The sequence below is a fragment of the Mirounga leonina genome, unplaced genomic scaffold, assembly GCF_011800145.1.
Source record: "Mirounga leonina isolate KUSES-001 unplaced genomic scaffold, KU_Mleo_1.0 Mir_107, whole genome shotgun sequence".
Classification (NCBI taxonomy): domain Eukaryota; kingdom Metazoa; phylum Chordata; class Mammalia; order Carnivora; family Phocidae; genus Mirounga; species Mirounga leonina.
The window spans coordinates 6,085,588-6,102,325 of record NW_023270233.1 but is presented as its reverse complement, the minus strand read 5'-3'; the positions used below and the strand labels follow the sequence as shown (position 1 = coordinate 6,102,325).

Here is a 16,738-nt window from a genome sequence, read left to right as displayed (position 1 = left end):
CACTCTACACAATCTCAGTGCTTTTTGCCCTTGAGATTTATTCTCTTAACATTTTTGTGAGGCCCGCGACTGTGATGTCATGAGGGAACGGTCGAAGAGATGCAGAATCCTTCCGTCATGGGTTCCTTCCCTACTGGTACCAACCCACAGCTGCTCCCAATGACTGCTAACTCTTTCAGTCCTCAAATCCCTCCATGAGAAAAGGTTCCATAGACAAACTTCCCTCGGTGGCGCTATCCACACCCTCCCTCCCAAAAAAAACCTCTCTGAAAACTAGGACTGCACTTGACCAACTGCCAACTAGGCAGTGATATTTCTTCCACAGCGATTTTCTTAATGAACAACGAATACCAGAAGAAACACTCTAAGAATGAATAGGACTAAAAGAGAAAAACCATCTGGCAGACGTTTCCAGAGCCACACTGGATGGTGCTTCCTTCCTCGGAGCTAATACAAATAACAACAACAACAACACAAATAACACCTCGCAGGGCGAACCATCTGTACTCACTCTATTCAAGAGCCGGGGCGTCCCAGCTCAGGCGGCCCCCAGCGCGGCCTCCCACACTCCCCGAGCAGATCTCGGGGCAACGCTGTCCCCGCCACACACTTGCCTCCTGCTCTTCACGTTTCCTGCCACACGACAATTATTTCCTGAGCACCTACTACACACATGGCGCTATTTTACAGGGATCCGAGATCACCAGTTTGTTTCACTTAAAACTGTCTCTTCCTTTCAAAACTCAAAGATTGGGTGACGCCCTGATCACAGAGGGAATAAAATGAAGAAGGAGAAGGCCAGAGGGGCTGTGATAAACATGCACAAGGGTGAAGCAACTCAGAATACATGGTGATATTTATATAACTTAAAATTTTAACCGGCTTTCATGTTATTTTATGTGTACTTTACAACCTCATGAGGTTCTCAGGTTAAGAATGAACAGTTTCACGGGGCGCCTGGGTGGCTCAGTTGGTTAAGTGTCTGCCTTCGGCACAGGTCATGATCCCGGGGTCCTGGGATCGAGCCCCACGTCAGGCTCCCTGCTCAACTGGAAGTCTGCTTCTCCCTCTCCCTCTGCCCCTCCCCCTGCTTGTGCTCTCTCTCGCACTCTCTCTCTAATAAATAAATAAAAAATAAACAGTTTAAAAAAAAAAAAAGAACGAACAGTTTCTTCACTTCATAGGTGGTAAAAACTGAAATCAAGAAAGGTTAAGTTTGCTCTACAGCAAAGTAATAAGGAGCAAAGTCAGGACTAAAACACAGGACTTCACACACTCAGAGTTGAATTCCAAGACGTCCTGAACCATCTCTTAGGGCTCCACAACATTAACATATCTAAACATTAACTGGAGGGGTGTGACCTAAAAGAAGAGTACTCAAGAAAACCAAAACGCTGTGAGGCCAAGCAGAGGAACCAACAAGTTATTCCAATGTACGTTCTCCTTCCTGATCCTCCCACATCAAAGAGAATCAGGCTAAAGATCAAAGAAAAATATTCCCACTGTCAGAATGATTGACTCTACCAATAATTTCTGAATAGAGACATGGATTCCTTGCCAAAGAAAATGTAGCAATTTTGCTCAGTTGATCATGACCCAGCACAAAGCCTACTAAGGTTTTCTGGTCAAAACTAAAGTGCCCACGAACTAGTTTCCCTAGTTTTCTTCTTCGCTTGCTCGTCCAAATGAGGACTGCCGGCCACAACACAGACCTGGGTTCAAGTGTAAGTCTGTCACTCACAGAAGGAAAAATTCAGAACAGTGATTCCTAACAATATCACTGTGGAGTCATTGTGAAATTGGGCTTCTGGAAAGCTACCTTTCTACAAAAGGTTTACCTTCCTATCACAGCACAATGACTTCTTTGCATTTCCGGTATGCCTCAATTCAGGTTATTTCTCAAGAGTCAATCAGGGCCAAACGGCTTTAACCAATTGCACCGTGAGTTAACTCCGTCCCAGAGGCAGCGCGCTCAACCCTGGTGGGGGAGAATAACCAAGTAATTGTCTTCATACTTGACCTCCCTTATGGTACCAAGTGCTGATAAGAATACAAACAACAGGGGCACCTCGGTGGCTCAGGCATTAAGCGTCTGCCTTCGGCTCAGGTCATGGTCCCAGGGTCCTGGGGTGGAGTCCCACATCGGGCTCCCTGCTCTGCAGAGAGCCTGCTTCTCCCTCTCCCACTCCCCCTGTTTGTGTTCCCTCTCTCGCTGTGCCTCTCGCTGTCAAATAAATAAATTAAAAAAAAAAAAAAGAATACAAACAACAGCGAAGGCATAATTTTTATATCTCCTACAACACCTTCAACACAGCAGGGACGCAACATTTATTTATTCAACTAAAGTGAAATCATTATAATACTGCATACACTTAGGACTGCTCTGTAAGATCCTAGGGAAGATTCTGCCTCGCCTCTCCCACATCTCTCCTGGTGGCAGTGGCTCGAACCCGCAGAGGACAATGGCTGGTATTTGTAACCAGACTGCACACATCGACACCGTTCAGATAGAACTCACAAAGAACTCACAAGATACATCATGTCATCGGCCGCCAGAGCCAACAGGGAGGTTAAAGACCAGTACATGACCACTCTCCGTCCCTCACAGAGGAACACAATGAAGCCCAAAGGTCACACAGCTTCCCCATATGTTTCCTTTGTAGAATAATTGACTTAACATATTCCTGAGACTCAATCACCAAACTTAGTGGCTATCCGTCTTTTAGATGAGTGTAAAACATCTCCAAGCATTCCTGGAAGTGTTAGTGAGGGCCCAGCCACATCAGTCCACAAGACCAACTCATTGCTCCAGGCTAATATTTATTCTTAAGCCAAATACTAATGAAAATCAAAATCTCCCACCCTTCAATGCTGCAGAGAAAAAGCAATTTGTTTTCCTCTTCCTTCCACTTTCTTTACATCTAATACAACTACACACTTCACCACTCAATATTCCCGAAGAGCCAGAAATCCGAGCTTTAAAGCAGGAGTGGGCTGCTGAGGAAAAGAAGACCTGTCTTACCGAGTTCACCCACTGCCTTAATGTCTTAAGATCAGATGGTACTTAAAGCCTGGGACTCAGGTTAACTAAGAGTTAAAATACAGAAGACACCAAAGAGTTAATGTAGTCACTCTTATTCCACTTCTGCCCTAAAAACAGAAAACAAAGCAAATTAAATCTGGTTCTCTTTCATATCACATTCCACAGAACTTCAAAGTGCAAAATAAACAGGTAAGAAAACACTATTGTTTTTAGAACCTTAAAAGGCATGAAAGTTTATCAGCAAAACCAGATCACAAGCCCAAAGGAAAAACTCCCTTGGGTCATTAAAGAAGTAAGAACTGAGCAACAAAACCAGTCATCTGACTGCATTACAGAAATGTTAGAAGAGAATGAATCATCATTTCTTAGGTGGTAAAGACCAAACCATATACTTCCTCCAAAATTCCACTACATGCATTAAGTTCATCTCAACGAGCTTAACGGTCCATGTTTTCCCTTCTAGCCACGCCTCAAGAGTCAAGAGGTATAGCTCAGTACTACTCCACAAACATTTACCAAGTCTAATTGCTCTATGCTTAGCTCCAGAGTATTCAGGCAAAGCACCTGACCATCACTGAGACATAATCTTGGCCTCAGAAAGGGGACAGATGTACAGTGTTAGAAGTGTACCCATGGAAAATCAAAGCTTCTGAGTTCATAAACGCTGACAGCCCTAAACACTGCCAAACAAGTGCGTAAATTCTGTATTTATTTACTTGTGGGCAGGGCAAGACACCGAGTGAAGACTGATGCAGATTCTGTCACTGAAGACTCGGAGCCCTTCTCTCCTGTGACGCATCAAGAAAGGCACCCTGTGAACTTCAACCAGGAGAGAATGCTGACATGCAGGAAACCAAGTTCAGTGAGCAGAGGAACAGGCTGGTGGGATGCTGAGGTAAGAGCAATTACAGGTTTCTTTGCTAAATACATTCTCACCCAAAGGCAAGGAGGCGGCGTGGGGAAGGTCTACTCAACTTGACGGCTATGAATTCCCAGAGCCTCTTACGGTAAGTAGCTAAATGTGCACATACACAGAAGCTACCTTTCAAAGTACAAAAGGAGTTCACTATCCTCTGGGCAATTAACGGGAACTCCCTAGATTACAAGCAGGCACCAGCAGAAATAATGCCGTATTCTTCACACACAAAGGGGAAGTCTTGACTGCCCGGCGCATACCGCAGCTGGGGAAGAAGTCATATGGGCTTCTCCCTTCCCATCCTTATTTACTAATAGGATTTCTACCTTTGTCACTGAGTTCAAATGCCTACACTTTCCAACTTATATTTATAGAAATCTCCATTTCAATCATCATACTGCTATTAGAGATAAGAAACACTGAATATGTGCCAGGAAGTGTAACCTAAGTTAAGTTGCAAAGGCTACTTCTCTGGAGATTTCTAACATGTAATCTTATTCAAAAGCACAAACCAAAGACCCATCCCTGGGTCTCTGACGGGCCATCAACTGATATAAACACCCTCTGGAAAATCTGCCTTCAAAATCTAGCCACAGAGGAGCTACTTTTCTAAAACTGAAGAAGGGTCTAAATTTAACATTAACACTCAGAAAAGTTTCTGACTTTTTTGATAATCTGTTGAAAGTGCAGAAGAAGATATGTGCTTCCAATGGAAAATTATACATTATCTAAGGCCTCCCTCTTGGTTACCTGATTTTGACTATAAGGAAATGATTGTGCAACTCTGTAAGTTGTATATATTACAGGAATTCAAACTATCCTTCATCTATAAACATGTAAAATCTGCCAGGTCTGGTAATGGTTCAACTGACTTCCCTCTCCACTAGGGAAGAAACCAGTTTGGGTGCTGTTTATGTATTCATTTTAATATTCCTGATCTATAAATGTGTCTGTTCTTTGGACCTTTCCTCTGAACTGGTTATAACATCTGCCTGGTTTCATCATTATAAGCAAAATAAAAATTTTAATGTGTGTTCATTTTATATTTGTATCAGCATCATGATTTTACCTTTTTTGAAAATTATCTTTTAACAAAGGCTAACACCTGTAGGTCCCCAAACGCCCCCACCAAAAAATGCCTGGGAACATGAAACTGCAAATAATTACAAAGGGTTCAGGACATCCTGAAGGCCAGTCATTGGGGTCCATATTCCCCAGGTTAATAAACCCCTCTTCAAAATGAATCATAGAAGTAGCTTTAATATGACAAAGTATCCTATTATATGTAGAGTAAACCCAAGCCCCCTATGTTGCCTGTAGGTGAGAACTATTATCCATTACTTAAAATCCTCCAGGAAAAGCCTTATGACTATAATAAAAAGGAATGAAATTCTGATCCAAGCTACAATATGCATGAACCTTCAAAACATCATGCTAAGTGAAAAAAGCTAATCACAAAAGACCAGACACTATAGGATTCCATTTATATGAAGTGTTCTGAATAAGGAAATCTACAGACAAAAAGTAGTTTGGGGGTCGCCTACGGCTGGGGGACTGGGAGGACATAAGGAAGTGACTGCTGAGACATGGAGTCTCTTCTGAAAATATTCTAAATTGTGGTGATAGTTGCACAACTCTGTGAACATAGTGAAAACCAATGAACTGGATGCTTTAAAAAAAAAAAAAGGCATTATGACCCAGCAGTCTCATTTATGTTCACCAAATGTTCTCTCAGCTAAGACGAACCACCTAAGATTCACAGGCTTTCTTTCAAAAACGAAACGAAGGGCGCCTGGGTGGCTCAGTTGGTTAATAAGCATCTGCCTTCGGCTTAGGTCATGATCCCGGGGTCCTGGGATCGAGCCCCGCATCGGGCTCCCTGCTCAGCTGGGAGCCTGCTTCTCTCTCTGCCCCTCTCTCCCGCTCATGCTCTCTCTCTCTCTGTCTGAAATAAATAAAATCTTTAAAATAAATAAATAAATAAAAATAAAATAAAAAACGAAACAAAACAAACCCCCAAAACCCAAAGGCCTTTCTGAAAAAAAGTTCCCATACGGGCTATAAACAGCAGAAACCCTGAAGTTCCAGAAAAAGAGAGTAAAGCTTTGGAATCCAAAGGAAAGCAATCCTAACTAGGTATCTAAAAACAACTTAGAAATCTGTAGAGCAATTATGTATAAACTAGACAAAGCAGGTCATTATTGCCTAAAAGTATATATTTTTAAGAGTCTGTAAATAGAATTATTAACTGCTAAAATGATGAATTCTTAAAAAAATACTTTCTCCCTTGGCAGCTCATAAACACATACTCCAGCCACTGCCGAGGGTGTGGGAAAGGGACAGCCAGCTCTGGGCGCTGTTCTGAACCGACACTCATCACCACTCCTGGGGACTCACTGAGAGTCAGAGACAGCTGTGGTGCCCTCCAAAGTCTGGACCAGTGATCAGAGGCTTCTACTCTAATTTTAGCTCTGTGTGACCTCTGGCCCATGACCGAGCCTCTATGCAGCTGGATTTTGCTCATCTGCAAAAACAGATGCCATTGTTACAATTCAACAAAAAGTTTCCAAGACAAAAAAGATACACTCATCTGTCTACTCACAGGTTGTTGTGAATATTCAATGCAGTCAGGTAGTAAGAGGTTGACTGCAGATAATAAATGCTTACTAAATATTTGATGAACCTGAATGAGTCTCTGATGATAAACGTTCTCCTTTCCTTTTCAGTAAGCAGCAAGGAAAAGTAAGCTTTGCGATGTCCCAGGCGAAGTCCCACAGGCAGAGCTGGGAGAGGCTTTAAGTGGTTTGCTTCCCATGCCTCCGTTGTATTTTCTTACAGACACCAATAATGAAATACATGCTAATAGTGAGCTGCACCTCCATTTAATAAGACAGATTTTAAGTCAACTCTCAGCCTTCAACTATCTAATTCAATCAGAAGGTTGCCAAGTGCCCTCTTATCTACAAAACAGGATTTTATCGGTTACCTACTCATGTTTACAGATCATAAGCCTGATTTCAGGCATCCGGACAGATTGCTGTTGACTGCTATTGTTATGACTCTTGGGAAAGCGTTTGAAATCACAAGTTTATCAAAAAGGGCTGCGGAGCATACTCCTAGGCCTTTGTCCGCCCTGGCTGCAGTGCATCTAGACAAGGAGCAGGTCCCCCATGGCATTCTTATATTTGGCCTCAAGTTCTAGAGTATGAAAACAGAATTTTCTATTTGCCTCAATTGTCTCAGCACCAGTAAGACTGGAACTCAAGATGGTTTTAAAAGGGAATACATCAGTCCTACCTGCCAAAATGCATTTCAAAGGAATACATTTAAATGCTTTCAGAAAAGCCTCCAGAAAAAAAGGTCTCCCCAGTAAATATACCACAACAGCTGTTTGGATTCCAAAGAGTTCCAGAGGACTATGATTTTACCTTGGAATTCACTGTTACAAATGGTGTTTTACAAATCTAAACTCTGCCCTTAACAGAGAACAAAGGCTGCTCTTTTCCATCAAATGTTTATTAAAAGTTAGAGACGAGATAAATAAGAACACAGTAGGCTTTTACTCTCCGGGGAAATTAGAGAAAAGGAAGGACATTTCACACTTTACAAGTGCCTACCCTACTTCAGGACAGAGTTCTCAATGCTATCTCCCACGTCTAGTGTGCAGGTAACAGAAATTTAGGATTTGCTGCCTAAAAGCTAAAAGCACAAGTTACACATTAAGAAAACCCTGTGGGAGTATAAATCAGTACAACCACTTGGGAAACCTGTCTGGCAGTGGGCCTCAGACCTGGCAATGCTATGTTTACCCAAAGACATGTTCATTCAAAACAGCCAACAACTAGAAACGCAAATGTTCATCAACTATAGAAGGAATAAACTGCCCTGTTTTATACATGTAAAACCGCACAGCTATGGTTTTTAAAACTACTGCTACATAAGAGCATGGCTGAATCTCACAGATTCAGCAAAAAGGACACTCGAAATAAAACATACTGTATGTTTCCATTTATATGAGGTTCAAAAATCAGCAAAACGAATCTATAGTGAGAAGGATAACCTCTGGGGGTCCAAATGGGAGGGAAGGAAGAACTTGCTGGGAGGCTGGACATTCTTAGTATCTGGGCGGCGAGTATAGTGTATCCCACATGCAAATAGTACTGACCTGTATAATTAAGATTCGTGCCCTTTACTGTATGCAAGTTCTATCTCAAAAAAGAAAACTACCTTTTTTCTTTTTTAATTCAGAAGTGATTTTATCCACTGCCTGGGATAATAGGCCACATAAGCAACAGTATGCCAGAAAAACGAACCAGGAGGAAGACTGTTCTGCAGTTTCTGCCTATACAATAGGCATGTCACTCATTCACTCATCAAACCTTTACAGTTTGCCCATTTCATGACAAGGAGCTCAATTAGCTATATTATATTAAATCAAAATGCACTATTAGGCTAAAAGTGCAACTTACTAGGTAAGATGTAACAATTTTAAATCTGTATGCACCTAGTAACAAAATCTCAAAATACGTACAACAAAATCTAATAGAACCACAAGGAGAAATAAATAATTGAAAAAGCATAAGACTGGAAGAGGTACCCACAAAACATGAAATCCAAATAGTTAATATTCAATGAAAAGGACACTTAACCTCAGGAGTAATCTGGGAATTGCATATGGGAATCAATTAGATTTTACCCTCCTGGAATGGCAAAAAATATAAAAACCCTTGTAAGTACCAAGTCTGTCAAATTGTGTAGGAACAAGAACTATTGCTAGCAGTATAAACTGTATTGACTTCTTCCGCAAAGTTTGTCATCTAGCGAAGTTACAATGCAGCGATTCTACTCCCAGGAATAAATCCCAGAAAAACTTACACTTTTGATTACTTCTCATATACAAGAAAGTTCACTACAGTAATGCTCAAAAAAGCCTCAAACTGGAAGCCACCGAAGTGTCCATCATCATGGATTGGATAAACTGTGGTAGTCATACAGTGAAGTACTGGGCAACAATGAAAATGAATGAACTAAAACTCATAAACTACAGGTAATAACATGGATGAATCTCACAAATACGGAGCAACACAGGGAAATCACAAAAAAATACATACAAATCGATTTACAGCAAGTTAAAAAATGAACAAAACTAGGGATGCCTGGGTTGCTCAGTCGGTAATCGTCTGCCTTCAGCTCAGGTCATGATTCCAGGGTCCTAGGATGGAATCCCCACATCAGGCTCTTTGCTCAGCAGGAAGCCTGCTTCTCCCTCTCCCTCTGCCTCTGCAGCTCCCCCTGCTTGTGCTCTCGCTCTCTGACAAATAAAATCTTAAAAAAAAAAAAAAATGAACAAAACTAAAGGGACATATACATAGGTGGTAACACTTTTTTTTTTTTTAACACAGCAAGAGAATAATTATTCCAAAAATCAGGATAGTCATCCCTAGAGGGGAGGAAAGGAGATATAATCAGGGTGAGGCACATGGGATTGGGGGTAAATAGTCTATTTCTTAACCTGGGGATAGATGTATGACTGTTTTATTGTTATTCTTTAAAATGTAGGTATGTGCTTTATATAACTCTCTATGTGTAATAAATTTCACATGATAACATTTTTGATTAAAAAGGAGAGCAAGGGCACCTGGGTGGCTCAGATGGTTGAGCGTCTGCCTTCGGCTCAGGTCATGATCCCAGGGTCCTGGGATCGAGTCCCACATCGGGCTCCCTGCTCCTTGGGAGCCTGCTTCTCCCTCTGCCTCTCTCTCTCTCTCTCTGTCTCTCATGAATAAATAAATAAAATCTTTAAAAATTAAAAAATTAAAAAAAAAAAAAAAAAAAGGAGAGCAAGCCCTTTTCCTTGCCTTTGCTCTTCCTACCAAATAAAACATGAACATAACAGCTCAAGCTCAGGGCAGCTATCCTGGACCAGGAGGGGATGCACCGTGTATGGTGGAACCTCCTCAAAGGCCTAGGAATGACCATATCAGCCAAGAAGGGTCTACTCTGGCCTTCTCTTACTTTAGAGAAATTCATTTCTACCTTTTGAAAATCTCTGTTACCCTAGTTTTTCTTTTATACACAGCCAAACCTAACCCTACCAGATATATCAGTGATCTGGACAAATGGAACACTTCCTACATTTAAAGCTGTCCAACAATGGAAAGAACTCCCTGAGAAAGCACTCTGCACCCACCCCTGGCAGGGCACCGTGGAAAGGATTTCCACACAGCAAGGGAAGTTGGACTGCAGGATTTCTCAATGCCCTTCAGGCAATTAAGATTCTAAGGCTACTCCTGGAAAAAAGCAGCTCGGGCCTTGCCAAAGCTGTGGCAACATTTTGCGCTGAATCTATCCTTCTGTTATCAGTGAGAACATTCCTTTTCTGTAACATTCCATGTTCTATCGTTCTTCAAGACTCTGCTAACAAGCTATCTTCTCGCCTGTGCCTCTCAGAACTAACTTGACCTCAACTTTAGCATGCTGGCTATCTTCCCTTGGCTCCTCCAGATCCCCTATCCAACCTTCTCCACCTCTCTGTGCCTCACAGGGCTGCCCTCTATGAATTAAATCTCCCAGCCTCCTTACTTATCCTCTGGTTTCCAGCTGGGTTTGGCCAATGAAAGGCTCCAGCCTGAGATCAGAGGGTGGGAAAAGAAAGGGTCTGAGGTATTTATTCCCCTTGATTCCCTCCCTGCTAGGGTACCGATTGGCAGTGGCAGCATTCCTACAGGTTACCCTCTCCTCCAGCTAAACTTTCTAAGTTCCAGAAGCTACTCTCTCTTTGCCCATTCAGGCCTAAGAATGATGATGGCTCTTAGCCCTGAGGTGTTTCACCAACTCCTACGGGTCTTCTTAACTCTGCCCAGCTTTGTAAATAGTCCTTTTTTCTCCTCAATCACACTATTGGAGGGTGCCAAGAGATAACTGATATACCCAACCTACTCTTCAGCCTGCACCATTCCACCTTCCCGGATGCTGATTTCCCCTTACCCCCCAGCATGGTTTTTCTCTCAGTAATTGTGTTCTATATGTTTCCACATACGGACTGATTCACTCTGAATCAATTCCCTATGGAAAATTCTTAATCCCAAAATGATTTCCAGTTCTGTCACCAATGTGTACAAACTGTATGTTTGGGCAAAGCTTAGAAAGCAAATGTTACTAAAAATTCCTGACACACAGACTGCAAAGCCAAGCCAAATACTGGGATTTGAGGTTTATCTATTTATAATCCCTCCTTCCTTTAGACCAATGGCTGGAGAAATTATCAGACTTGTTATTATAGTTTTGCTTTACCAGTAAGACTAGAACAATGCCAAATACAGTGCTCGTCTTACAAGGGCCATTCAAATGGTCAACAAAATTTTAAAGGTCCTACCAGTCCCAATAAATTTTCCCTTCCTTCTAGACAGTCCTACAAATAAAACACCAGATTCAAATACTAGAAATGAGCTTTTAGTGCCCATCTTTTGGTTTAGTGCTCAAATCCTACCTGACATTCAGAAAGAAAGCATGCCTGAGAAAGAGTCAAGGCTTCAAAGAGAAAGCTCTAAGATCTGGAAAGATTCCATTTTGAACTCCCCCCAAAAAACTGAGACAGGCTTATTGTTTCCACATCAAGAGTGCTTCAGAAATGTTGCGAAGAAAAGCATTTCTTAAGATTTTACTGTTTCACAGAAGATTGTGCTGTATACTGTCCAATATATATATTCCAAAGCAGCAGGACTTGGTCCATGGACAAAATAACCCCAAGTAGCACTGTAACAGACCCACTAGACTCTAAGAAAAGACTCATTCTCATGCGAGAATATGAATGCAAGGGCTACGCAGATGCTATTCCCTATGTTCAGGAACCCTACACCAGGGTTTCTCAACCCAAGCACTACTGACATTTTAGGCCACATCATTCTTGGTGGTGGAGTGCTGTGTGCATAGTAGAGCCTGTAGTTGCATTCCTGACCTCTAGCACTTAGTATGGCAACCAAAAAAGTCTCCAGACATTGCCAAATGTTCCCGGGAAGCAAAATCACAGCTGTGAACCTTGGCCCTAGATAAACTCTCAAACTCCGCCCAGCACTATCAGAGCGCATATGATTCACTGGATGAGAAAAGAGAAAAGCCACCCAAAGGAGCAGACTTAGCTTTATAAAGTACTCTTTTCTTAAAAGCGCTAAGTATTTGACAACTTGAAAAGTGACACCATTCCCCAGCACTAGGAAGGAGGAGAACACAGGTGAAAAGAATGGTTGCCAAAGTGGAGAGAAACTGCTAAAAAAAATTCCCGGACTTGAAATCCTCCTGAAAGCACCGCAGGTCTCAGATGAATACTCTCACCCCTTTTATTATCTCTGAGACACAGGTGGAAAGTATTACAGTTCATGACATAAGTGCGCAAACGGAAAAAGGCAAACCACCCTTATCAAACGAGGGCAAAGCGAAGGGCAGGAAGGCACTGAACACTGACAGCCCCAGCTCCGTGGAGTGGGGTACAAGGCTTATCATGGACGGACCCCGGTTCATCTTCATGCTTTAGTGCCACATGATACTGTCCATACAAGTAGTTTCCAACCCTATCAAACACAATGCCCTCTTTTTCGAACAAATATTTTATATGCCCTTTTATTGTTCTGAAACGGAATTCAAAGACCTCTACGAACATAACTTTTAAAAATTTCAATATAATGCCCTAACTGCAAGGTACGAGAAAATAAATCAGAAGATCTGTATATAATAAAATATATGTTTTCAGACAAGACCATACTAGAAAACAAAAGCACCCCCCCACACACTTCCAAAGTGCCCCCTCAGAGGGCAGAGCTCTCCCGCCCTACACAAACCATGTCCCATCAGTCACAAAGCTCAGCAACCTCTGTCCCTTATGAGCAATGTGGCCCAGAGGCAGCATCACAAAGCAGAACAGGAGAAATTTGAAGTCAGACTAACTGTAGTTAAAACGGGGCTCCACCACCTCATCGCTGCAGTACCCTCCCTAAGCCTGGTTTTTCACCTACAAAAGGAGGATGCCAGCATATTTTTCAAAGGGTTTTTGTGAAAATTAAATGAATATGTAGAGTATCTATTTCTGCACCTAACATGTAATACCTGCTCAATAAATGTTAGCTACCAGATTTATGTTATTATTCCTGGATCCACCTTGGATTGTGTCCTAGCTTACGCCCATCTTATTCCCCCAGCAGAAAGGATGGATGATGGGATATCCATTCATCAGAGATGCTCTAAAAAGGATTCACATACAATATAAGTAAGAAGTTGCATCACACGGCCTGCAAGATTGCTTCTACTTCTGGGGTGCTACAATACACTGCCTTGCATGGAGGTTATTTTTTATTAACTGGGGTCCTTTCTTGCCAGTTAGAGGGCCCAGAACATGTCTTCTGCTTCATACAAAGTAGCTAAAGAAGGCAGATAATGACCATTTACTACCCCCATTGAGAACCCGGCCCTGGCCACTGGTTCTTTACCATCTGGCCTCAAAGAGCACAACACACACAAAGAAGGAATGACAACTCTTCCAGAGAAAGCACCTCAAGGAACACACACAGAATCCTCAGAGAGTGAGGATTCTCAAGAGCCAGTCATTATCCGTGTGAGTTAATTCCTTACACCAACAAGCAAATCAACACCCTCAATACTCTAGATTATCAAATGAGGAAATGAAAACTAATGTGGTGGCCAGAGAAATACTTCAAAACAAAACGATGCCCAAGTTAACATCCTGAATAAAAAAAGCAGTGACTGATCACACTGTTCAAGAGAGCCCACGGGCCCAAGAAGTCACAAGCGCATCTCTGGGCATGAAGGTGTAGCCTACTTACACCAGAAATCTTAATTTATATAAACATACTGATCTGTAAGAGGAAAAACAAATTGCCAATCGTTACAAATCATTCTGCATTAACCCTCTAAGGTGCTTATTTCTGAGTAGTATAATTATTGGTTATTGCTTCCTTTTGCTTATGTATAGCTCCCAATTTTTCTAATATGTGGCTCCTGCGATAAGAATTTAAAATCACATAATAAATAAGGCTATTTATTATCTACTGACAATCATGAAATTTGAGGCAAGAAGCTACTTTAGGTGAACTCCTTATCAGGATCTGTGAATAAGCCAACTATTTACCCACGTCTCTAAAACCATCCTTGCTCTCTGCCTCAAACTGGAACTAACCACCACTTAATTTTCTTCTTTATCCGTCCCACAGATCTTGCAGGTTTTGCCACTTCAGAAAGTCAGGACTGGGTATAAAAAAAAAAACCCTTCACTGCTAGGTTTTTTTGCCAGTTTCCCAGTGACAGCTACCAGCTCTCTGAGATAGTGAGATAAAGAGAGGGAAATGAATTGTTCTGAAATCTGTGTTTTCCCACAAAGAGCCATCAGACTCAGAGAAGTAGCTTATTAAAAACAAAATGCTCTTTTTCGAGAGAGCTATTGGAAAGCCATGGGCTCCCCACAATACTCACAATAAAGAGCCTCTATGGAATCATAAATGTCCCAAGAATAAAACCTCATTTCGGTAAACACTCATTTGGCAATGCTGTTCTCCCTGCTCAGCAAAAAAAAAAAAAAAAAAGGGCAGGGAAAGATCTCGAGAGGAAAAAACAGACTCTACCAAAGCAGGCATATTCCTCAGCCCAACAAAAGAACTTAAATTCAAATTAGTTTAACTCAACAAGCATTTGTTAAGCACTTACTATACACAGAGCACCATGACAGTTGTTTATTCATCTCTAAACAAGTAAGACATGATTATCTGTCTTGAGGAATCATAACTCTAGTCTGGGAGACAAACACTTATAAACGAATACATGGCAGACACGGACAAAATTTAACAGAAATTTTAAAACTGTTCTGGTAGTATGGGAAGGGAGAGATTAAAATCAATTGCAAGAATTCTGTAAAAGAGTCTTCATACTCATTAAATACAAATATATTCGTATATTTAATCCAGTCATTTATCCATCCCAACCAGTAAACCCAAAATAAAAGGTGGCAGAAATGCTCAGCTACCAAAAGCAAGCATCAGAAGTGAGAGCCACACACTCAGATCCTTTAGACTAAAAATAAAACTTAAGGGACAAGTGCCTTCTAACAAGGAGGATGTTTGGGAAAGACTCACCAACATCAGAAGGTCCGTACTCGGCATCTTCCTTCCCCAGCCGTCCTCCCGGGGCCTCCCCTCTGCAAGAGGGAACCAGGTCTGTTTACTTCTAAAGCTTTAAATTGTCGCCTCGGCCCGCCTAGAGTCGCTAGAGCAGTCAAGAAATGGTTCTCTCGCTCCTTTGAGAGCTCCGATTTCACTCGCAGATATGACACTCCACCCCCAGCACCCAAGCCAGCGAATCAGAATCCTGCTGGCACTGTGCTTCCCTCCCACAGCCGACCAAACGAATCCGGACCCAGCCTCCCACCAAGCAAGCCCCCCAGGTATACACCCGCGGAAACGCCCAGCGCGCCGCCGACCCGGCCCGGAGCCCCGGAGCCCCGGAGCCCCGGAGCCCCGGAGCCCCGGAGCCCCGGAGCCCCGGAGCCCAGCCCGCCAACGCAGCAGGGCGGAAGATCGGACGCCGCGGGCAGCCCAGCCCAGCGTCCAGCCTCCAGAGCCCTCCTGGCCTCGCTCCGACTCCATCGCTTCCACCCCGGAGCCCTTCCTCTCTTCGGAAGGATCAGCAGATCCCTGCTGCCCCACTCCGCTCCCACCTCCGAGGGAGTGGGGTCTCAGAGCCCGCTCCCTCTCGGGTACCCCCCCGCTCCCTCTAACCTCGGGGCTCTGCGCGCCCACACTCATCCCGCGCCCCTCGGTCCGCCGGGCCCTCCTTCCTCCCCTCCACTCCACCCCCCTGCCCTGCCCACCCTGGAGCCCTCCGCCCCAGCCCGACCCTCCCTTTTCCGGAGCCTCAGCGGCCCTCCTGCACTCCCCTGCCCCGAGTCCGCTTCCCCGCTCCTTCCCTGAGCCTCTCCCTCTCGCCGGCCAGGCTCCTCCTCACCACGCGACCGACTCGCGGGCGGCGGAGCGCGGGCTCCCCCTGCAGCCGCCGCCACCGAGATTGGAGGTCCGACCGCCGGCGGACCCGCCCCTCCCCGCCCGGAAATGGCTCCCCAGCCCCGGCGTGCGCGGCCCCGGCATCGGGCGCGCGCACGCTCCGGGGCGGGGGGCGAGACCCACCTCCCCTCCGGGCCCCACGGCGCGTGCGCGCCGCCTGCTGGCCAGGCAGGGACCGGCACCCCGGCGGGCCCTCGAGCGAAGGTGGAACCAGCCTGCGCCCAACCATCACCAGCTTCTCCTTCAGGCTGCCTTTTACAAAAACCAACTTACTGGTCACATTTGGTCACTTGGAGCCCTTGAGAGAGTCAGCCTGTCGAGCACTGCACAAACTGATCCAAAGCAACCACTCAAGATGGGTCTCCAAAGAGACCTTTGGGATTTTAATGGGTGACTCAGAGATTTGCCCCCTTCTCTTTCCGGGAGATTTCCTCGAGGTCAATAATGCCTGAAGAAAAGCTACATGAAAACCCCCTAAATTGGGCGCCTGGGTGGCTCAGTTGGTTAAGCGACTGCCTTCGGCTCAGGTCATGATCCTGGAGTCCCGGGATCGAGTCCCGCATCGGGCTCCCTGCTCCGCAGGGAGCCTGCTTCTGCCTCTGACCCTCCCCCTGCTTGTGTTCCCTCTCTTGCTGTGTCTTTCTCTGTCAAATAAATAAATAAAATCTTTAAAAAAAAAAAAAAAAGAAAACCCCCTAAATGGAATTGCCCTCCCCATAG

General features: G+C 43.9%; 1 protein-coding gene across 2 annotated transcripts in view; it reads right to left on the bottom strand.

Moving 5' to 3' along the window:
* The window catches only part of LOC118019146 (sphingosine-1-phosphate lyase 1), a 56,712-nt gene extending 40,733 nt beyond the window's left edge, over window positions 1–15,979 (bottom strand). Inside the window, exons 1-2 of one of the 2 annotated variants that reach the window (XM_035018040.1) lie at window positions 15,925–15,979; window positions 15,095–15,156 (exon numbers count right to left, since the gene is read on the bottom strand). In XM_035018040.1, the coding sequence (XP_034873931.1) occupies window positions 15,095–15,121 (27 nt within the window). In that variant the 5' untranslated portion in view covers window positions 15,122–15,156; window positions 15,925–15,979. Of the gene's footprint in view, window positions 1–15,094; window positions 15,362–15,924 lie in introns of those variants that run through there. The other variant, XM_035018050.1, reaches the window with a different exon arrangement.
* Window positions 15,980–16,738: the final 759 nt, after the last annotated feature.